We start from the raw sequence: 23,846 nt of genomic DNA, 5'->3' as shown, positions 1-23,846 counted from the left end.
TGTACCTTAACTCTTATTTTTAAAGGAACCACATTTTTCTGTCAATAGAGTGGCAAATGGGTTGTTGTGAGTTTTCCGGGCTGTATGACCAAAGTTTTGTCCATTCTGAGATAACATTAAGAAAGTAGTATAATCCTCTGTTGTATCTGCAAAGGTACTACTTCTGGACTATTTGAATGTCTGGACCAGGAAATGGTGACAGTAGCAGCCAGGGGTAGTTGGACTCCTGAGGTGGCATTGGTGGTTACCGCTCCAGAAAGAACGACCCTCAATGTATCCATGGGTCATATAAAAATGCATAATTTTGGTCCCCAAAGCCATTCTCAGTTTATACATCAGGTAGGCTAGATCTACATTGCCAGATAATCTGGAATAAGATAATCTGGGATCAGAACCCAGGATATAGGTCAGTGTAGCTCCAGCCATAGATTTATACATGAGTCTCTATGCTAATTATTTTTCTTGAGTCAAATGGATATTGTTCCATTTATTTAAAAATTGCTGTATGGGATCATATTGAATCTACCTGCTGTTTTCAGTGAATAACATCGACAATAGTAATGTCACCTCAATTAAAACAATGTTCCTTGTTATTTCCTGTTCAACAGAGCTGAGGAGTTAGAATATTGCTTAGTAACCCCCTTAACCTTTTAATTAGTTTGCATCTCCCATTTAGTGAACAACTGACTTCTTTCTGGTTTATTATATATTCTGTATTTGTAACAAATTAGTATTATTTCCTGTAAAGAAAGAATAAGATAAAAGATATAAGGAAACTATTAATTATATTAGATCTTCCATGTAGAAACAGATTAATAAAAAGCAATTCACAATTAGTCCAGCTGCCACATGAAAAAGGAGATAAGAAAGGCAGAACTTGAGAGGAGGAAGTTATTGATTACTTTTGCAACAAACCCTTAGTATTATTTCTGATCCCAAATTAGAAAAAGCTGGATTTTTTTTTTGCTTAATATTGTTTTTTTTAAAAGAAAATACTATAAGGAAACCCACCTCTTCAATGAGGTTGCATGGTGATAGAGATATACAGTAATAGCTTTTTAAAAGTACATCTTTATATAGCTCATAGTTTAACTGCGGAATTTGCTATTTCAACATCCTGTGATGACCACCAAACCTAAACAGTTTTGAAATGGTATTGAACAAATTTATGGAAGACAAAGTTCTCAAAGCCTAGCATCAGACAGGTCAGATATATACAGTGAAACCTCAAATTACGAGTGTCCCTACTTACGAGCTTTACAGCTTACAAGCCATTCCTCGTCCAATTTTTTTATTCGACATGTGAGCCAGATCTGAGTTATGAGCCCCTTCCAGAATAGCAGCCATGCCAGGAGACTGAGGTGGGGCCAAGCTCGGAGGGAGGGAGGGAGGGAGGGAGGGAGGAAGGGATGGGCCTTGGTGTGGGTGACTGGAGGCCTTCTTTCTCTACATCTCTGCATCTGGAGAGCAGACGGCGGTAGTGTCAAGACCCAGGCTACGGAGCACCAATAACCATGCGCAGAGGCCAGATTCTATCTAATATCTTTATTAAAGGAATATATAAAGTCAATAAAAACAAGTGAAGAATAAAGTTCAGAAGTAGACCTTTCAGGAAAGGTCAAATATAGTCCAGGAAAACAATGTCCAATATGAGATATTAGAGTCCAAAGTTATAATCCAATAACCGAAACACACACTTTGCCAAGCAAAGTGTGGGGAAATGACAAGGTCCTTTTAGTCCAATGGAGCTTGACAACAAGGCTGAGAAACAAACTGGATTCTTGGCAAACAAGGCTTGATACGAGGCAACAAGAAGCAAGAAGCAAGAACGTGGTCCGTGACGAGGTCCGGGGAACAAAGCTGGCTTGGAACTGGTACAAGATCCGTGGCAAGGTCCTGGAAACAAAGGAACTGGAGTAGCGTAGTCTACACACGATCTCACTCCAGAAGCTGACGAATTGACTCTGCAAGGATCCCCCTTGCGGGAAATAGCTATATAGGATCTTGTTTTCCCGCCAAGGAACACTTTGCCTGGGGAACAAGAAGTGAAACCCAAACTGTGTCCAGATGCATGACTCCTTAAGATTTCCCAAGGGAAACAGGCTTAATCAGTTAATTGTCTGGCAGCGATCCTGGCGCTTCGGCGACTCGCCTCCTGAGCGCCTCTATCTCGATTATAATTATCCCGGCGAGAGAACGGGGGAGAATTCTGCCCAAGGCTTGTTTGGCTGACTTCTTGAGGGCAAACATGCTGCAGGTGCAGGGGCTCCGATTCTGGCTGAATCGGTGGGAAACCAAAGTTTTCCTCTTCGTCTGTCACCATAGTACTGGGAACAGGACTACATGGCCCATGAGACATCACAGGTAGGGAGGCTGAGAGAGAGCCACTCAGGGAGGGAGGGAAGAAGGAAGGGCTGACTGCAACCCCTGAACCATGTGGAGCTTTGGGAAATGAGTTTAATTTATTCTGTGACCAAGCTCTGGAATGGATTAATAGCATTTCAGTGCATTTCAATGGGTGTATTTGCTTTAACATATGAGCAAACTGAGTTATGAGTTTGGTCATAGAACAAATTAAACTCGTATGTCAAGCATCATTGTCTTTATTCCAATGCCAGGGATGGGATTTATCTGAATACAGGCAGTCCCCAAGTTACGAACAAGATAGGTTCTGTGGGTTTGTTCTTAAGTTGATTTCATTTGTAAGTCAGAAAAGGTACATTTTTCAAGTGTATCTCCAGCCGTGTGTGGGTGTGTGTGTGTATATTAGCTTTGTATAGCATAGGGAAGAGTTAACACCCAGTGGTATCTGTTTTGCTGTCTGTGCCCCTGTTCAGAAGATTTCACCTAACTAGATTTTGAAAAAATTGGCTTGTTGTGGAAACAAGGATTGACGAGAAACCTTCAGTTGAGACACCTTTTCCCCATGATAAGTCTTTCATGGGTGAATTTTACTTCCAAAGGGTTCTCTCACTTTCTGTTGTCTCACCCCCATTATTAACTATGAGTCATTTGTTACTCAGGGACTACCTATAATCAGTTGATGTGGATCACAAAGCCGAAATCACGACATATTATGCAAGTGGGCTTCTCATAAACAACTGTTCGGCAACTGTGTGAACATAATGGAGGACTAGACAGACTCTGAACCTGATCCAGTATTGCTCATTTTATGTGTTTCTATCTGATCAGATATTGGGGATAAGGGGATTTAACGTCATTTAAAGTTTAAATGCCCTATGCTTTAAACGCCTATATACTGGTCCTGCAAGATATCTAAACTGGTCCTGCAACAAGGTGAGATATCAAAAGTTCATCAATGTCTCTGGCTTACTTCTCAGTAGAGTTGCTCAGAAATGAATTATGTTTTGTGTAAAAATGTTGTCCTGGTGCTTATTTTTGAATATGCTGGAAGTTCTATTTGGAAAACCTGTAGTCACTCATTTCACATTTGTATGTCTCCATAGTCAATTCTCTCGCAACTAACATAGTCAGAGCTATACTGCTGAAGACATTAATCTGTAGAAATGTTTGCAACAGCTTCTTCTTGAGGTTATCTATTGTAACACTTTGTTTCTGTAGTTGCTATTTGCCACAAAATCAATATTGATTATGATCACCCATAATGAATAAAACTTCCAAGAACCCGGGCCCCTTCTACACTGCCAAATAATCCAGATTATCAAAGCAGACAATCCACATTATATGTTTTGAACTGGATTTATTATTTGTCGTATGATAAGTAAACTGAGAGTACAGTTGTAATGTATTTAAAATCACAAAGTTAAAAACTTGGCATTATACTAAATGTCCTTTGACCAGTAGCTGGCTACTTGGAGCCCCTCTGGTGTTGCTATAAGAAGGTCCTCCAAAGTGCATGTGGCAGGGCTCAGATTGCATTGTAATAGATGGTCTGTGGTTTGCCCCATTTCTTAAGGTTGGCTCTGCATCTTGTGGTGCCAGAGCAGTCTGTTCATTGCTTTCCAAGTTGCCCAGTCTTCTGTGTGTCCAGGAGGAAATCTCTCATTCATATTAGCCATGGCTTGAGGTTCCAGGTTTTAGCTTGCCACTTTTGGACACTTGCTTGCTGAGGTGTCCTGCAAGTATCTCTTAGAAAACTATTTCTTGATTTGTTGCGTTGGCGTGCTGGCTGATATCCGAACAGGGAATGAGCCAGAAATGTCACTGCTTGGTCCTTTCATTATTGGCTGCTACTTCCCAGCAGATGTCAGGTGGTGCAATGCCGGCTCAACAGTATAATTTCTTCAGATGCGTGGGGCGTAGGCTTCCTGTGATGATGCCATATGTCTCATTAAGAGTCACATCCAGAGCCGTCCTGAGGTAATTTTCGGGAGTAGGCGACCAGAAATTTGGCGCCCCCTCCCCAAATGTTTATGTCCCCCACCCACCGAACAAATTGCTAAAAAATACATGCGGCGGCGGCAACGGTGGCAGCGGCAACCCTCTGGAGAGTGCCAGCCATCCATGCGGTCGATTGGAAGGCCTGCGCACGTACACAGGCCCATCGGCGAAAATGGTTGATGAACCTGTACGCGTGCGCAGGCCTTCCAATCGACCGCGCAGGCAGGTGGCACTCTCCAGGGGGTTGCTGCCGCCGCAGGGGCGCCTTAATGGCACCCCCGGGAACAATGCGACAGCCTAATTGGCCTCACCAGTGGACCGCCTCTGGTCACTTCCACTGTTTCAACATGGTAAGATGTGTTCCACACTGGGCATGCATACTCAGCTGCAGAGTAGCAAAGAGCAAGGGCAGATGTCTTCACTGTATCTGGTTGTAATCCCCAGATTGTGCCAGTCAACTTTTGTATGATATTGTTTCTAGCACCCACTTTGTGCTTGATATTTAAGCAGTGCTTCTTGTAGGTCAGAACATGGTCCAAGGTAACTCCCAAGTATTTTGGTGTGCTTCAATATTCCAGTGGGATTCCTTCCCAGGTAATCGCAGAGCTCGAGAGGCTTGTCTGTCCTTAAGGTCTGTGTTTTAGGTGTAGGAATCAGCTGGTTTTCCCTGTAATAGGTAGTAAGAGCCCCTAAAGCTTCGGAGAGCTTCTGTTCAACCGTCTCAAAGCTCCCTGCTTGGGCGGTGATGGCACGATCGTCAGCATAGATGAAACTCTCTGTCCCTTCTGGCAGTAGCTGATATTTGTGTAAATGTTAAACATGAATGGAGCAAGTACGCTACCCTGAGGCAGACCGTTCTTCTGTTTTCGCCATCTGCTTCTCTGGCCCTGGAATTAAACAACAATTCCTGCTCCTGTTTTGTAGCAGATTTCCTATGAAGCGGATGAGGTGGTAGTCCTTTGTGATATTATAAGTTTTTTCCTCAGGAGAAGGTGATGATTTACAGTGTCATAAGCTGCTGACAGGTCTATGAAAACAGCTCCTGTTATCTGATGCCTTTCAAAACAATCTTCTATGTGCTGAATCAGGTTCAACACTTGTGATGTGAAGCTTTTGCATTTCCTGGACTGGATTATATGAGTCTACACTGTCATATAATCCAGTTCAAATCTAGATTTTATATGGCAGTATAGAAGGGGCCCCAGTCATCAACTATCCAGTTCAGCATATATAGAGCTGTATTTCCTCGATTTAATCAATCCACATTTTTCCTTACTGCCTTCCATTTTGTCAAGTATTATTCTCTTTTGCCTTCATATGTCCAAAGATTAGCCTCCGTTTAGCCATCTTTGCTTCTAGTGGTAATCCAAACTGGATTTGCTCTAAGACTCATTCATTTGCCTTTTTAGCAGCCCAACTCTCCAACAGGTTAAAAATAAGTTATTCTAGCCTTCAGAATTCTCACTCCAAAAGAGAAGGAAAGGGGGAGCACAAGGTTAAAAATAAATGCAAAGGTCAGAGGATTTAATAGTGCTGTTTGTTATAAAAGATGCTGGTGGAGCTGCTCCAAACTATGTCCTCCCAGAGCTCAGGAAAAGCCATTTCCGAGGTAAACTGAGCATCATAACACAGTTTAAGAACGGAGTGAAATTTCTGGTTTATCACCTTCACTACTAATCCCTCCTGCTTCAACACAATTTTGCCATCTGAGCACAGCAAAATTCCAGAGAGAGAAGAGCAAAAATTCCAGAGAGAGAAGAGAAGAAGGAATTAGTTACAAACAAGTTACTTGTAAACAATTATCTAATGAATTAATACATAATTAAGTTCCATTTTGATAGGAACGTCCAAGGAATACATTCACTACTTTTGTGGAATGAGTGCCAATTCGTTTATGGTCTGAATTTCAAGAAATGGCTTGGGATTGTGATAAGTTTAGGAGCACCTTTCCTTCCGTATACTTCTTTGAGAAATTATATCTCCTGGTAGGACCTTTGGTTGTGTTCCACTATTGCAGGGCTTTCCGAACTTTAGCTCTCCAGCTGTTCTAGATTTCAATTCCTAGAATCCTTGGGCTTTTTAACATTGACATATAATCCAGAATATCAAGGCAGATAATCCACATTATCGTCTTTGAATTGGATTATTGCCAAATAATCCAGTTCAAAGCAGAAAATCTAGATTTTATACAGTTGTATAAAAGGGGCCCTTGCTGATAGGTTTTCACTCTTGCTTATCCATGGGTCATAGCAAAATCTATAACTTTGGCCTCCAAACTTCCCCTTGACTTATACAAAAGGCTGAATTACACACAAGTATATATGGCAATATGAATTTGTCTAACTATTGTTCTGATTGTATGCCACCCTGGGCTCTCATAATAGCAAGTCGAATAGAAATAGTGTCATAAATAAATAAATAAAGTAACAGCATTTTTAAATTGACCATTTGTAGTCTAGAGGGTACCCAGTTAAGAAAGGCTGACATTTATGGTTTGGAAAGAGAACAAAATATAGTTATGTGTTAAATCTTGTGAACGAGGTATAGATCAGAAATTGGCAGGCTCTCCCATTTCCTAGACTGAGCTCTGTGAGGCCCCATCTACACTGCCATATAAAATCCAGATTATCTGCTTTGAACCGGATTATATGGCAGTGTAGACTCATATAATCCAGTTCAAAGCAGATATTGTGGATTATCTTCTTTGATAATCTGGATTCAATAGTAGTGTAGATTCAGCCTGAGACTTTTTCCTGAGAAAATATAACCAGGACTGCAATGCACTCTACACATAGTTAACAAAATACTATCTTCCTCTGCAGATGGGCTATGCCAGTATGGACCAGAGTGGTGCTGGTATGATCTCCCGACAATACTGTAGAGCGTTCATCTTTGCAGACCCCAATAATTCAACCCAGCGTGTGGTGTTTGTTACTGCTGAAATTGGAATGATATCTCAAAGAGTTAGGCTAGCGGTAAGTGGAAAAATTAAGCATGCTTTTACGACTTTATTTGTAAGATGTGATGGATCCTGAGAGATGTGATATCATATATGGAGTTTTTAGTTTATTGAAATATCCACCAGAAACAGAAGAACATGCTGAATACATTAATTCTGCTGTATAGCTGAACCCTTAAAATACAAGCCACAAACATATATAAGATTAGCTATTCAGAAAAGCAGCACACATACTAACAAGTCATATGGCAACTATGGAAATCATGTGAGCACTCCAGATCTTGCTGGACTGAAATTTCTAGTAGTTTTCGCTAGTGATGAGAGTTGGGAACCTCTGGAAGGCAGCACAATTCACAATATGCCTTTAAATATTGGAATCTTAATTTACATATAGTCAAAAAAGGGATTTGAACATTTCTGTCTGTAGTTTGATAGTGTTAAGTTCCTTATAAGGAACTACCTTATTGCCAAATTCCCTGAAATTGTGTGAACTAAGGACTTCATCACATGCACATTCTGTTTTCGGCACCCTTTTCCTACTGTTTGCTGAGGGTTCCATTACATCAGTGTAATGCAACCTGCGGCCCACCAATTCATTTTTGTGGGCCCTTGCCCTTCTTACTGGAAAAATATTTTAATTTAACATTTGGAAAAAATCATTTACCCTTCTTACTGCTTTAAGTTTTTAAGAAATGATTTCTTTCTGGAATGTCTCTGGCCCTCACATTCCTATACTAAAGTTTGATTGGCCCTTGGATAACTAAAGGTTGGACCACACCGCATTACATGATGCATGCTCCCTTGTGTATGTATCCAGTCTGAAACCATATGTAAAATGTTTGCAAATTGAAGTTTTGGGGAATAACAACAACAACAACAACAACATTTTTATATCCCACCACCATCTCCCAATTGGGACTCAAGGCAGCTTACACATGGGGCAAGAGCCCATAGATACAAATACAAATGATCAGTCAAAAAATAGATAAAAATAAAAACAATAAAAGTAATAAAATAGTTAAAAATACAGTTTCAATAAAACATAAGAATATCAAATAGCAAAATTTCCACAGTGAAATGGATGTGGTCAGAGTATACAAGGGCAATGTATTATAATGTATTTTAATGATGTATTTTTATAGCTTTAATTGATGATATGTACTGTTTTTGTTTTATTATTATGTTCTTGGCATTAAATGTTGCCAACTGTTGTAAGCCTCCCTGAGTCCCCCCAGGTGAGAAGGGCGGGGTATAAATGCTGGAAATAAAATAAATAAATAAATAAATAAATAAAGGCATGGGATAGTGCAAGCAGTGTAGTTAGGGTCGGGTATTGGATGAAGTGAAATAGCAGCATAATCTTCTGGAATACAGGGGCTGGGCATATGTGACAAGGGACTAGGCATTGTCAAAAACAAGCTGTAACAACCTTACGAAAGGTGGCCAATTTTAGGGCTTGTCTAATTTCCCGTGGGAGAGAGTTCCAAAGCCGGGGGGGCCACAACTGAGAAGGTCGTCTCTTTCCTTCAGCATGCAGCAAAAGCACAGCATTTGTCATGTGAACACAGTTCATTTTAAAGCCCATATGCATTCCATAAGCTGAGCCTCTGAAAAAAAAAATCTCATGAGACTTTGAACCTCTGAAATGTTTTTTTAAAAGGAGGGGAGGAGAGTGAAGAGAAGTGAGAGAGGACAGAACAAGGGGGAGGAGTGAAGACAATTGCAGTGTGATGAGTTGAAGCACATTACTTTTAAATGGTACAGGGAGAAAATGAATGGGTGTGATGGGTTCTATAGTGCATACATCTGCATACAACAGTAAAAAAAAAACTATGACTAAAATATGAATATATCCTCTCACGTCTCAGGTGTGATCAGGTCCTAAGATTTTGGTTTCCTAACACAAGCAATTGGGATGTATCGAAGATTCAGATTTATGAATTCTGGCTTGAACTGGACCGATTTAAGTCAGAATTAGTCTGAAATGAATTGGACCTTAATTCAAGTTACACAATCTAACAAAAGGCAGGACCCTGTGCAGCCCTAACAGATGCAATACCTTTCTTTTTAGGTCATGCAACAGTTGAAAAACAGATATGGAGATCTTTACGGACCAGATAATGTTGTACTAAGTGGAACTCATACCCATTCAGGACCTGGAGGCTACTTTCAATATACAATTTATATGATATCAAGCAGGGGGTTTATAAAGCCATCCTTTAACGCCATTGTCAATGGGATCCTAGAGGTAAGAGCATGTTCAACCCATGACTTCAACTGCCTTGCTTATTTTTGTACCCTATAGGAAAGCAGCATAGGCAGAATGGTTTCTAGATTTCATAACAGTATTTAGTGACACCTTAGTTTTTAATATGCATTCAAAGCAATGCATTAATACTTTAAGGAAGCAGGATTGGTTTAAATCTGTGTGTATAATAAAATGATTGGTCCTTAATCTGTTTATCATGAAAGGTGCTGAATAGATAAGGAGGCAGTCTAGTTAACTGGATTAGAAAGCATTTATCACTAAACTTAGTGACCCATGTAGATATGTTTATGCTTTCAGTCTTTGCATATATTCAGACGTACGCATGTTGTTTAGAAATTGCTAATTCTATTAATATTTTCTAATTTTCAGAGTATAGCAACAGCTCATGAAAATATGGTTAAAGGGCGAGTTTTTATCAATAAAGGCTTGGTTGAGAACACTCAAATCAACAGGAGTCCTCTTTCTTATCTTAATAATCCAGAATCTGAAAGACTCAGGTAAAGAGGAAGTGTTGTCATTCTACAAGGACACAGAATTCGGTGTCTCACTAGTTTACTTGTAGTGACCATGATCTATGTTTTATAACAATGTGTTTTTATCTGTGTATTTTATTGTATCTATGTTATGTTAATGTGTTTTGACTCTGTGTGCCGTTAGGAGAGCTGGGTGAGAAATAAAATGTCATTGTCAACACTTTTTTTCTTCATTGATCAGGTATACATCAAACACAGATAAAGAAATGGTGCTGCTGAAAATGGTTGCTGACAATGGTCAAGAGATAGGGATGTTGAGGTAAGGACTCTTCAAACTGCCATTTGGGATAAGGTAAAAGAAATAATACAGCATTTTGAAATGCCTTTCTTCATTCCTTGTTATTATAAAAGTAGGGGAAATGAAAGATACAACTACAGTGGGTATGGAAATAGAAGTAAAAGAGGTATTTATTTGCAGGAGTGAAGAATAAGGAGACCACAAAATGGAAGACCAATGAATCAGATGGGGTTAGATTGATGCCCACCTTTTTTCCCCTAAAAATGGGCTCAAAGTGGACTGAGCTGAGTCATTTCTGGTGAAAAAAAATAAATTAGTCCACTTAAAAAAGACTGTATCTCAACATTACAATCCTAATTTTACATGTGTCTGCTGGGTCCCATTGAATTCATCAGAGCTTATTCCCAGATATTTAGATAGATAACTGTGAGCTGACAAAACCATTTCTAACTTACTTGTTCATCTTTTGATTCTTTTTAATAGCTGGTTTGCCATTCATCCCGTCAGCATGAACAATACCAATCTTCATACAAATAGTGACAACATTGGTTATGCTGCTTATCTCTTTGAAGAAGAAAAGAATAAGGGATATTTGACAGGAAAGGTGTGAACAATTTATGGTGATCTTACTCACATATTAAGAATTAAGATTTGGAAGGGATCACATAGACCCTTTTTGAACCCATGCTCTCACTCAACATCACTGGGTTAACCAGATAGTGTGTTCAGTATAATTGGTTATGATATTTATTTATTTATCATGTCAGTAGCGAATTGAGAGTACAGTTATAATCTATTTAAAGAACACAAACAAACTTAAGAACTTGACATTATATTAGATTTCCTTTGACTACTTGAAGTGCCTCTGATGTCACTGTGAGAAGGTCCTCCATCGTGCATTTGATAGGGCTCAGGCTGCATAGTAGTAAGTGGTCTGTGGTTTGCTCTTCTCCACACTCACATGTCGTGGACTCCACTTTGTAGCCCCATTTCTTAAGGTTAGCTCTACATCTCATGGTACCAGAGTGCAGTCTATTCAGTGCCTTCTAAGTCGCCCAGTCTTCCGTGTGCTCAGGAGGGAGTTTCACATCTGGTAACAGCCATGGATTGAAGTTCCGGGTTTTAACCTGCCACTTTTGGACTTTTGCTTGTTGAGGTGTTCCTGCGAGTATCTCTGTAGATCTTAGAAAGCTCTTTCTTTATTTAAGTCGTTGGTTTGCTGGTTGATATCCGTGTGGGTTCAGGGATGAGTCCCCACTTAGCTTGAACACAAAACACAGTTGCACATTTCATTTGAAACAAAGTTGGCTATACTTGTGTTATTTGTAGCTGCACATAGGCTTGGCACACACATTGATTTGAATCAACGCCTTGACATGCAGTTGCCATTGTCTTCTCTCCTATAAACTAGAGACAGCAGCTCAAGTGGCATAGATGGGGTGCAGTGGGATGAGAAGTGTATCGTGCCAAAATCGAGAGTATTAACATTCCATGGAAGAAATGCAGTGCTCAACAAGAAAATGCCTTTTTTCAGCAGCATCCTTTTATATTTTCTTATATGTTCTCCCTATAGGGATGGGAGATTGTTGGGTATGTTTCCAGTAGCAGAGTGAGCACCTGTGTGATGCTTGTGTGGTTAAGCTGCTTGGACCTTCTGTTATCAGGGACAATCAGATAATCTCTTGTGACTTTCTACTACTCTGTGAGCTCAGCTGGCATCATTGAGGAGAACTATATGTGCCCAGCAATAATTTATGACTATATCCTTTCCCAGTTGTAATGCAAAAAATATTGGAGTGGCTTGGTTTTGAATGGACAATTAAGGCTGGATCAACACTGTCCTGTATCCCAGGATCTGATCCCAGATTATCTGATGAAACCAGATTATCTGGCACTGCAGTGTAGACTCATATAATCCAGTTCAAAGCAGAGAATTTGGGATCAGATCCTGGGATACAGGGCAGCGTAGATCCAGCTTAAGATCCTTTAGGTCTACAAAAACACTTGCTGTTGGGGATGAAAGCTACTGGAATTGATTTGCTTACATAGAACAATGTGGCTGTATTTTGGGTTCTCCTTGGCAGCATAGCTATAGGAACAATCATGAAGCATTCAAATGTTATTAGCATAACTGTAATGTTATGAAAAGAGTATGCCGTGAGTTTACATTCATATATTTACAAGCATTTCCCCATAAGGCAGAAAAGTGAATTTAGAACGAAACTATAATAGCATCATTGATATGATTACTTTCTTCTTTCAGGGGCCGTATGTTGCTGGTTTTGCATCATCTAATTTAGGAGACGTGTCTCCCAACATACAAGGTCCACACTGCATAAACACAGGGGATTCATGTGAAAACCTCAACAACTACTGTCCAATAGGAGGGGTAGGTGTTATCTTTGTGCTTTTGAAACCATCGGGATTCAATTGTTTCCAGGTCACCCTGGAAGGCATTCATAGATTAAAAATCCTTGGTTTTCCTCTTCCAACTTTATCAGTGGTTTGTCTCAGGTCTGTGTTTGATCTTCTTATCAGAGAAGATTAGGAAAGACAAGTTGGGAAAGATGCGACTTCAGGCTATACCCCAAGGGCCCATTATACTGTATCTACCAGATTCCAAACAACTACATTTCACAGTCTTAGAGAAATACCAAATACATACATGTGCATACACACACACACACACACACATGTATTTTCTTCCATTGGTAAAGATTCACCGAAAAGTCTTTCATGTCATATGTTCATCCTTTTCTGCTTCAGATGTGACCAGTAGGATGGCCCATATAAGGTCTACAAGGAGATTGAGATGTCCAATTAAATTTAAATTAAAATGAAGAAAAATGAAAGTAATTACTCAGGAGAAGCCATCTAGATTAAGCAGCCTTTAATTACAGTATATCATTACCCACTGATTATGTTAACTAATGTGACAAAAAATATATGAGGTTGCTAGATTAAGATTGGAATACATATAGAATTGCTTATGAATTTTTACTGAAACTCAAAAATAAATTGTGAGAAAACATGGATATAGTCCTGCATATAGGTAAATGTAAAGGTTTTCCCCTGACATTAAGTCTAGTCATGTCTGACTCTGGGGTTTGGTGCTCATCTTAATTTCTAAGCTGAAGAGCCGGTGTTGTCCATAGATGCCTTCAAGGTCATGTGGCCGGCATGACTGCATGGAGTGCCTTTATCTTCCTGCTGGAGCAGTAACTATTGATCTACTCACATTGCATGTTTTCGAACTGCTAGTTTGACAGAAGCTGGGGCTAACAGCAGGAGCTCACCCCACTCCCCAATTCGAACACCAAGTTTAAACAGTTTAACCTACTGCACCATTGGGGGGGGGGGGGATTCCATTCATCCATATAGCTATGTACATTTCCTAGGTTGCAGCCCAAAACTCTTAACCGATGCAACACATTGGCTCTCCAGTTATGGATATACCATTTACAGAGCTGAGTTGTTACTGCAAAGTTTGGAGTTTGGAGTACAAAACTTTACAAAACTATTTCAGAATGTTACTGAAAGAGTAAAATTGGGGTTTAAATACAAAAGTACAGGTTTTGTAATTAACTGAGTTGACTTAGTATACTAGTGTTGATGGAAGTGAATTCTATCTCTTCTATGCAAAATCATTTAATATCACAGCTCTTTTCACTTCCAGTGGTTTCCAACCTTTGGGCCTCCAGGTGTTTTGGACTCCAGCTCCCACAGTTTCAAACAGCTGGCAAGCTGGCTGGGATTTCTAGGAGTTGAAGTCCAAAACATCTGGAGGCCTAAAGGTTGGGAACCACTGACTTAGGCAATCACAAAATCATAGTACTGAACGGAACTGCAAGGACCTTCTAGTCCAGTGGTTCTTAACCTGTGGGTCCCCAGATGTTTTGACCTTCAACTCCCAGAAATCCTAACAGATGGTAAACTGGCTGGGATTACTAGGACAAAACCCCTGGGAACCAGGTTGAGAACCCCTGTTCTAGTCCAACCATGTGTCATGCAGGAATATCCAACTAAATCATGGCCATTAAAAAAATATCCAAATTGTGTTTTGAAAGCTCCCAAAATTATTTACTTGTATAAAAAAAAACTCCAAAAGGAGAGCATTCTGTGACATTCCATTCCACATATTAATCCACTGATTTGTGTCCTAGGTTTTGGAACAACAGAAACCAACCTTGCTCCACCTTCTACATGACATTCCTTCACATATTTAAATATGATCATCATATCACATCTCAATATTTTTCCCCAAGCTAAGCACACATGGCTCCCTAAGCTGTTTGTAGATTTATCATCTTGGTCACCTTCCTCTGAACATGTTCCAGCTTGTCAATATTATTCTTCAACTGAAATGGCCAGAACTGGATACAGTGAGGTCTAACCAACGTTGAACAGAGAGATGTTTTGATTTTCCTTCCGTCTGGAGACGTTATTCTGGTTGATGCAGCCAAGAATTACATTGGCTTCTGAAACGTACTGTTGATGCTGGTTTAGCTTGTGGCCTACTAAGACCTTTGGATCTTATTCATATGTACTGCTGTCAAATCAGGTGTCACACTCCTTACACTGATGCATTTCATTTTCCAATCCTTAATAGGGTACCTTATACTTGTAGTAGTATATAGTAATATTTGTAGTAATTTAATTGTAGTATATTTATCACCTTTGAAAATCATTTTCTTAGCTTTGGCTCCAATCCGCAATAATCATTTTGAATCCCAGTATTGTTTCCTTGTGTATACTGTTCTAATTTGCAAAATCGCATCAAATAATAACAATGAAAGAGACTCTTAGTCATCCACCAGGGTGGGACATACTTAAAGAGTTTTGCTGTAGCAGCAATTTTATTCCCATCACTGAGTGAATTTCTTTTTAATTCTAGGACATAATTGGAACAGTATGTTCCTTTCTCTTCCTCTCCTTTAAAAAAGGTTATTAATAACCTTGTACTTTTGTATTAATAACATTGTACTTTTGCATAACAACTCTATAAAATGTTTACAAAGTATAGACTGTTTATTTTGTATTTTATATTCTTTATATGCTCCCATCATTGTGCATGTGATGGTCGTTAGAACAGTAGAAACGTATAATTCATAACTCACAAAGGGAGTTACGGAGGGAAGCGTGCAAACAATTGAGGTGGTAGGAATATTAAAAATATTCAATGTATGATTACAAACTTGTTTTTCAAGTGTTGAGAAACTGTGACAAGAAGATCTTTAGATGGTAGAAGGTGGTGGAACTTTAGGCAGAACTATATTGCATATTGTGGAGGCAAGAAGCTTCTTGTAAATTATATTCATTATTGTATTTCCAGATATATTTATATATACAAGAACTGGGTGAAATGTCAGGAGAGAATGCTTCTGGACACAGCAACCCAGTGATTCCGGCCATTAAAGCCTATGACAACACAATTCACATGTTATTTATAGCATCATGAAAGTTGCATGTTAGTTGGAAAATTGTGTGAGATGTCTTCAATAGGACAGATTTATAGAATGAGAAAGGTTGTGTATGTCTGGGCTATCCTCATAAAAACTAACTGCAACCACTTTTGCTTCTATATATTACAGTGTGATATTGTAGCCAATTGCTTATTTTCCCTTTATTCTTCTACAATTCACCTTAGACCAAGATGTGTATCGCTAAAGGTCCCGGCAAAGACATGCTGGAGAGCACCCAAATAATTGGGAGAAACATCTACTTAAAAGCAAAGGTACATACATACATCTATCGACTTTATCTGTATGAGTGGATTTAAGTGGTTGAATGTATTATTTATTTAGTTATTGTTTTGTTTCAAATATGTGTTCATCTGTGATATTTGAGGAACTTCCTGGATATTGGCTCCATTTATAAATAAACAAGTGCATATGTATTTCTTTAGGGGTTTTTTTTCCTGCCTGGGTCAGATCATAGCATAAACTATGATTTGTTATTATATTTAGTTATGATAAATTGTTTATATTAATTATTTGTATTTGTAATTTATTATGTATTTGTATTTTTATTATGTACTAGCTTGGGGACCCGGCAATGCCCAGGTTATTAGAAGAAGGCATTGTGTTTTTTGGGATGTTAGGTAATATCACTGAAGTTTAGTCCAGATCCGTCGTCGGCTGGGTTCAGGTCTCTCTGGATAAGGGTGAACTGCAACTCCCAGACCCGAGGTCAATCACTCCCAAACCAGGCGCATATGCACAGTTGGCCATGTTGGGTCTGTGTGCCAAGTTTGATCCAGACCTGACATCAGGTGGGTTCAGTGATTTCTGGATGCAGGTGAACTATAACTTCCAAAATCAAGGTCCATTTCCACTAACTCCTACAGTATATTCAGTTGGTCATGGGGCTTCTCTGAGCCAAGTTTGATCCCAGTCCATTGTTGGTAGGGGTCACAGTTTCTCTGGATGAAGGTGAACTACCAAAATCAATCCCATTGTCGGTATGGGTCACAGTATCAGTGAAGGTACTGCAAGTCCCATTATCCGTGGCAAGTTTGGTCCAGATTCATCATTGGTTGGGTTAACGGTTGCCTCTGGATGTAGGTCAAGTACACCTCTTGGAAATCATGATGAATTCTCCCCAAACCTCTTGTTCAGTTGCTGATCAATTCCTCTGTTAACTGTGTGCCATAGGAAAGGGTAGGAAAGGGCTAAGGGAGAGGCAGTGGGCAGGTTCATGAAAATTAAGGAACCTTGGGATGTCCATTCTGGAGGAAAAACAGAACATCTAGGATGAAATTGTTCTATCATTAAAAATATGGAAAAAGTTTACTAAACTGCAAAACCTTTGTTTTTGCGGGACACCTTTATAGCACATTTTGCTATAGATTTTCAGTGAAGATTTCATAAGAGTCTCAGCCAATTCAATTCAACATAGCTTGTGGCAGCCACAAAAATGAAGTTTCTGGATTAGAACAACTACTTTCAAAGTAAGTATCACACAATTAAACAGGAAATAGAACTTTCAACCAGGAACAGAATTTTGTTCAAATTTTGTTACATAGTGTAATAATATGGGCCAGTCTTTGTACATGGAATGACTGACAGGGGAGGAACCATCTTATCATTCACCATGACATTGAAACATCTTGCTCAAATTCGAGTTGCTCAAGAGATTGTGCTTTGGGTTATTCCAGCCTTGTCAGCCCAAATCGACAGTAGAAGGGATTGAGCCACTGAAGATATGAAAAACTAGGCATTTCAAATGATTACCATTTGCATTTTAGGAACTATACAGCACAGCCTTTGAAGAGATAAATGGTCCCATTCATTCAGCTCACCAGTGGGTGGACATGAGCAACATTACTGTTCAGCTCAATGCTACTCATACGGTAAAGTACACTCAATGTTATGATTTAGCAGGAAATAATGACACCAAAGTACTTTAACTGCACACCTTAATTTTCCATCATGCTTTCCCAAAGGGTAAAACATGCAAACCAGCCTTGGGATACAGCTTTGCTGCAGGCACCATGGATGGGCCGGGAATGTTCAATTTCACTCAAGGCAAGTGGGGATCTGTACTTATTCATGATTGCTTGTGCTAATCTATTTATCATTTAGCCTCAGCATTGCCTTGAAACCTGCCGACATGCTTCATATGCCAAAAGTGCACATGGAAAGCAATCCAAGCACCAGTTGTATGAACTCCACGCACTTTTCTTGAAGCCCAGACATAGGTTCTGAATTCTTTGAGTCAAAAGTGCATATCACACGATGCTGTCATACTGTTTTATACATACATTAATGGTTGGTTTAAAGTTATTCATAATTCATTCTTTTCATGCAGGGAATTAGCCATTAATGGTCCCATTATGATTCAGCGTGGAGCTCCCGATGGTGCAGCAGGTTAAACTGCTGAGCTGCTCAACTTGCTGACTGAAAAGTTGGTGGTTTGAATCCAGAGAGAGGGGTGAGCGCCTGCTGTTAGCCCCAGCCATTTATCAGTTCGAAAGCATGCAAATGTGAGTAGATCAATAGGTATCACTCCGGTGGGACAGTTACAGCACTCCATGTAGTCATGCCGGCCACATGACCTTGGAGGCGTCTACAGACAATGCCGGCTCTTCGGCTTAGAAATGGAGATGAGCACCAACTTCCAGAGTCGAATACGACTAGACTGAATGTCCGGGGAAAACCTTTACCTATGCTTTGGTAACCAAATTGAGTGTAAGGGTCTTATTTCCTGTGCTCTATGTTCTTGCAACCCTATTTTGATTTTGAAAAATGTATAAATCGTTCACTGTTATATTGCAGTGATTATTAACCTTTTTGTAGTCATTATTCTGACAGGTTTACTGTTTCCAAATATCTTTCCACTGCTTTCCTGTTGTAACAACAGCCTTACTGCATTGATCAGCAGCCAGGTTGCTAACTGGAGTGCCATACAGGGAGCGGACAACTGCCATGTTATGGCAGCTCCATTGGCTGCTAATCTGCTTCTGGGTTAAATATAAAGTGCTGGTTATTACCTAAAAGGTAAAGGTAAAGGTTTCCCCTGACATTAAGTCTAGTCTTGTCCGAATCTGGGGGTTGGTGCTCATCTACATTTCCAAGCTGAAGAGCCGGCATTGTCTGTAGACGCTTCCTAGGTCATGTGACCAGCATGACTGCATGGAGTGCAGTTACCTTCCCGCAGAAGCGGTATCGATTGATCTACTCACATTTGCATGTTTTTGAACTGCTAGGTTGGCAGAAGCTGGGCCTAATAGTGAGAACTCACTTCGCTCCCTAGATTCGAACTGCCAACCATTTGGTCAGCAAACTCAGCGGTTTAATCCGCTGCACCATTGGGGGCTCCCTATAAAGCCCTAAACGGATCAGGTCCAGGCTACTGATGGAACTTATTACCTGTTTTAAAGATTATTGTGTTATTTGTGAATTTTTAATGGATTGTTTTAATTGTTTTTTACTGTTGTTTATTTCTATTTTGTGTTTTCAGTTCCAAAGCAATTTTATATGTATGTGTTTTCAAATTGGCTGTTGACTTATGGAAACCTCATGAATTTCTTTTCTTGGGCAATGAATACTCAGAGGTGGTTTGCCACTGCTCACATTTAAAAAAAAACTGTATCATAATGATAAAAAGAGCACCATTAGTAAAATCAAGCAAACAGAAAATAATATCATGAAGTCTACAGAATCCATCGATACAGAGTAGTGACTGCATACATTTTTGTCTACTACACAGCATACTCAAATTGCTATTAAACTAATATCTCATCTTAAAATAGTTCTACATTTAATCAAATTTACTCATTAATAGGATTAACTGATGGGTAGACCTACCTATATATATATATATAGGTAGTTGCAAAGATATATCTGACATTAGAAATGTTAGTTTAGAACAACAACTTCCAGAATCCCCTAATCGGGATTTTAGGTTCTTCTGGGATATACAGACAATTACATTTCCAAAATCTGATAATATATCTGATATATATATATATATCAGATTTTGGAAATGTAATTGTCTGTATATCCCAGAAGAACCTAAAATCCCGATTAGGGGATTCTGGAAGTTGTTGTTCTAAAATAACATTTCTAATGTCAGATATATCTTTGCAACTTTTCCGTATTCATGACTGCTACTTAGTATACTTAGGTAACTAAGTAGCTGATGTAGAATACTGGCTATAATATTCAAACAATGAATACAACTACACAGAATAAAAATAAAATAAAGCCAGTAGCCAAGGCTTTATCTCTTCTGTTAACTCCCTTCTTTGGCTTGAAAATCAGTACTCTCCAACAATATTAACTAGTCATTATCTCAACAAAGGTTTTCCTAAAATCTAAAGACTTCAGCATGTTTTTGCGGAAAGACAACTGAAACTCCATATCCTTTAAACATTGGAACTTATGTATTCTTTAATGACCACATGCCAGATCTACAGTCAGGCATTCTCCACTTTAAATGTTTCAGCTCGTATAATGATGGATGTGAAATATTCTGTTAATGTGCATTTGTTAACAGGCATGATAGAAGGGAATTCATTCTGGGATGCTGTTCGTGATGCAGTCCTGACTCGTCCATCCAAAGAAACAGAAGAATGTCACAAACCTAAGCCTATCCTCATTCCTACAGGAGAAGTATAAAATATTCATGTTCACTGCCAGAAATGTATTCATTTAATTTAAAATGGCTTTGATCAAGGAGGATAATGTGACTCTTAGAGGAATTCCAGGAGGTCACTGTGGCCTCTTGTAATATATACAAATAGGAGTATGTGGGAAGGGTTGCTAAATCAAAGCAGTTACCTTGAAGAGTTTGAAACAAGGTCAGCCTACTGCTTCTCCCCTAAAACTGTGGTTTCCATTGTGCTTTATTGCACAGAGATTTTATTTATCTGATTTTACCTAGGAGATAGGAAAGGGGACATATGCTCCAAGCCCAATTCAGAACACCTTTAAGTCCAGACCATGTCTGTGTTCTTCTTCCAGGCAAACAATCAGCAATTAACCAGCAACTATGTGTTGTTGAAGGCTTTCATAGCCGGAATCACTGGGTTAATGTGAGTTTTCCGGGCTATATGGCCATGTTCCAGAAGCATTCTCTCCTGACGTTTTACCCACTTCTATGGCAGGCATCCTCAGAGGTTGTGAGGTTGTTGAAAACTAAGCAAGGGAGGTTTATATATCTGTGGAAGTTCCAGGGTGGGAGAAAGAACTCTTGTCTTTTGGAGGCCAGTGTGAATGTTGTAATTAATCACCTTGATTAGCATTAATGGCCTTGCCAGCTTCAACGCCTGGCTTCTTGCCTGGGAGAATCCTTTGTTCAGATGTGTTAGTTGGCCCTGATTAGGCCCATGTATGGAATTCCTCTGTTTTCTGAGTGTTGTTCTTTATTTGCTGTTCTGATTTTAGAGTTTTTAAAATACTGGTAGCCAGATTTTGATCATTTTCATGGTTTCGTCCTTTCTATTGAAATTGTCCACATATTTGCAGATTTCAATAACTTCTCTGTGTAATCTGACATGATAGTTGTTAGAATGGTCCAGCATTTCTGTGTTCTCAAATAATATACTGTGTCCAGGTTGGTTCATCAAGTGCTCTGCTATGACTGACTTCTCCAGTTTCATGTTCCTTGATTTGTGTTTGAGCAATGCTGCATTTGGTGGCTTCTATGTAGACTTGTCCACAGCTGCATGGTATATGGTAGATTCCTGTAGGGGTGAGAGGATCCCTCCTGTCCTTTGCTGAACGTAGCATTTGTTGGATTTTCTTAGTGGGTCTGTAGATAGTTTGTGGGCTGTGTTTCTTCATCAGCTTTCCTATGCAGTTAGTGGTTTCCTTGATGAATGGTAGAACACTTTTCCTCTGGATGGATCTTTGTTTTGACTCTCATGGCTTGTTCTTGGCCTTGCAGCTCTTCTGATGTCTATGGTGGAGTATCCATTGGCCTGTAGAGCCCAGTTTAGGTGGTTAAGTTCTCTTTAACAGGGAGATTACTGATAGTTTGTATGGAAGAAAACAAAAGCACGATCTTCTTTAGGAAGATGTCGTCAGACCTGGCCAGCTTCAAACTGTTCTTCCGGCCCCTTTAACTCCCAACCTGCTCCACAATTTGAAACAATAATTCCATCCTCTAGTTGCCTTCCTAAACAACCGACTGATGGCGTCCTTCTTTTCTAGCAGTAAAAAGCTTTTAGCTAGTAAGCCCTCCAGATGTAATTCCTGTTGGCCTTGATGCTACAGCTAGCTAGATATCAGGGTGAATGGAAAATGTACTTCTGAAATAACAACACAGGATTTTCCTTCTTTCTTGAATTTCTTAAGCTTTCGAAACCTTACCCATGGCATCCAAATATAATTGATATCCAAATAATTACTGTTGGATCTCTGGCAATACTGGCTCTTCCAGGAGAGTTTTCGTATGTATTAAGTTTCTTCATATATTTATATATATGCAAAGCATTTATTTTTTATCATGTCAGAAGTGAATTGAGAATACAGTTATAATGTATAGAAAAACTACAAAGTTTAAAACTTGGCATTATACTAGATTTCCTTTAACCAGAAGCTGGCCACTTGGAGTGCCTCTGATGACACTGTAAGAAGGCCCTCCATTGTACATGTGGAGGGCTCAGACTGCATTGTAATAGGTGATCTGTGGTTTGCTTTTTTCCACACTCGCATGTCGTGGACTCCACTTTGTAGCCCCATTTCTTAAGGTTAACTCTGCATCTCATGGTACCAGAATGCAGTCTGTTCAGTGCCTTCCAAGTCACCCAGTCTTGTGTGCCCAGGATGGAGTCTCTCATCTAGTATCAGCCACTGATTAAGGTTCCGGGTTGTAGCCTGCCTCTTTTGGACTCTCACCTGCTGAGGTGTTCCTGTGAGTATCTCTGTAGATCAGTGGTTCTCAAAGTGTAGGTCCCCAGATGTTTTGACTTTCAACTCCCAGAAATCCTGTGATAATGCGGCATGTCTCATTAAGAGCCACATCCACTGTTTTAATGTGATGAGATGTGTTCTATACTGGACATGCGTATTCAACAGCAGAGTAGCAAAGTGCAAGGGCAGATGTCTTCACTGGGTCTGGTTTTGATCCTCAGACTGTGCCAGTCAGCTTTCATATGATATTATTTCTAGCACCTACTTTTTGCTTGATAGTCAAGCAGTGCTTCTTGTAAGTCAGAGCATGGTCCAGAGTATCTCCCAGATATTTTGGTGTGCTGCAATGCTCCAGTGGGATTCATTCCCAGGTAATCCTCAGATCTCGAGATAAAAAAAATTGGTCTACTTGCATTAAGGATATGGCTTGTTTTGGAACTGCTCTGCCGCTGCACATTTGGGAATGGTGTACAGAAGAAGGGGCCTAAGCATCCTAAAGGCATCAGATGCCATAAGCAGGGTCAGTTCTGTTTAGTATTTGGATAGGAGACCACCAATAAATATTATTATCATTATAACAGTATTAATTTTATTTATATCCCACCTTTTCTTTCCTCATGACTCAAGATGTATTACAAGTAACAACCACACAATCTAATAACAATCTAATAAAACAAAACAAATACAAAAAATAAAAAACAAATAAATATTTGTGTGTGGATATAAAGTTACAATACAGTTAAAATATAATAAATACTATTAAAATTACATTCAACAAAGATCATCTTCCCAGAATGCCACCCACAACCTCCCCAGCAGTGTGCCTCTCATTCTCCCCTAAATGACTGATGGCACAAAAATGTCTTGATCTGCCTGTGGAAGAACAGCAGGGATAGGACCATCCTGGTCTCTCTTGGGAAGAAATTTCAAAGTCTGATAGCAGCCTCCGAATTGCCTCTTCCCTTATTACCACCAAACGCACTTAAGTAGGACAGAGAAAAGGCCCTCCCCAGATGATCATAGATCAGTTCATAGAGAGAGATCAAATAACCTGGATTCGGTCTAAAAATTTTGGTTGCCAGGAGACAAACAGGGGGCACCCACAACTATAAGGCTATCTTTTAAT

At 39.5% G+C, this 23,846-nt stretch overlaps 1 protein-coding gene across 2 annotated transcripts in view; it reads left to right on the top strand.

Moving 5' to 3' along the window:
- The window catches only part of asah2 (N-acylsphingosine amidohydrolase 2), an 86,027-nt gene that overhangs the window by 39,788 nt on the left and 22,393 nt on the right, over positions 1 to 23,846 (top strand). For both annotated transcript variants that reach the window (XM_062976185.1, XM_062976186.1), the window contains exons 5-15: positions 7,185 to 7,337; positions 9,393 to 9,569; positions 9,960 to 10,087; positions 10,305 to 10,382; positions 10,845 to 10,965; positions 12,625 to 12,750; positions 16,009 to 16,095; positions 17,608 to 17,712; positions 17,806 to 17,887; positions 20,361 to 20,476; positions 22,163 to 22,257. In XM_062976185.1, coding sequence (XP_062832255.1) covers positions 7,185 to 7,337; positions 9,393 to 9,569; positions 9,960 to 10,087; positions 10,305 to 10,382; positions 10,845 to 10,965; positions 12,625 to 12,750; positions 16,009 to 16,095; positions 17,608 to 17,712; positions 17,806 to 17,887; positions 20,361 to 20,476; positions 22,163 to 22,257 — 1,268 coding nt within the window. The remainder of the gene's footprint in view (positions 1 to 7,184; positions 7,338 to 9,392; positions 9,570 to 9,959; positions 10,088 to 10,304; positions 10,383 to 10,844; positions 10,966 to 12,624; positions 12,751 to 16,008; positions 16,096 to 17,607; positions 17,713 to 17,805; positions 17,888 to 20,360; positions 20,477 to 22,162; positions 22,258 to 23,846) is intronic.

The sequence above is a fragment of the Anolis carolinensis genome, chromosome 3, assembly GCF_035594765.1.
Source record: "Anolis carolinensis isolate JA03-04 chromosome 3, rAnoCar3.1.pri, whole genome shotgun sequence".
Taxonomy (NCBI): domain Eukaryota; kingdom Metazoa; phylum Chordata; class Lepidosauria; order Squamata; family Dactyloidae; genus Anolis; species Anolis carolinensis.
The sequence above is the reverse complement of the archived record's forward strand: the minus strand, read 5'-3'. Positions and strand labels throughout refer to the sequence as shown.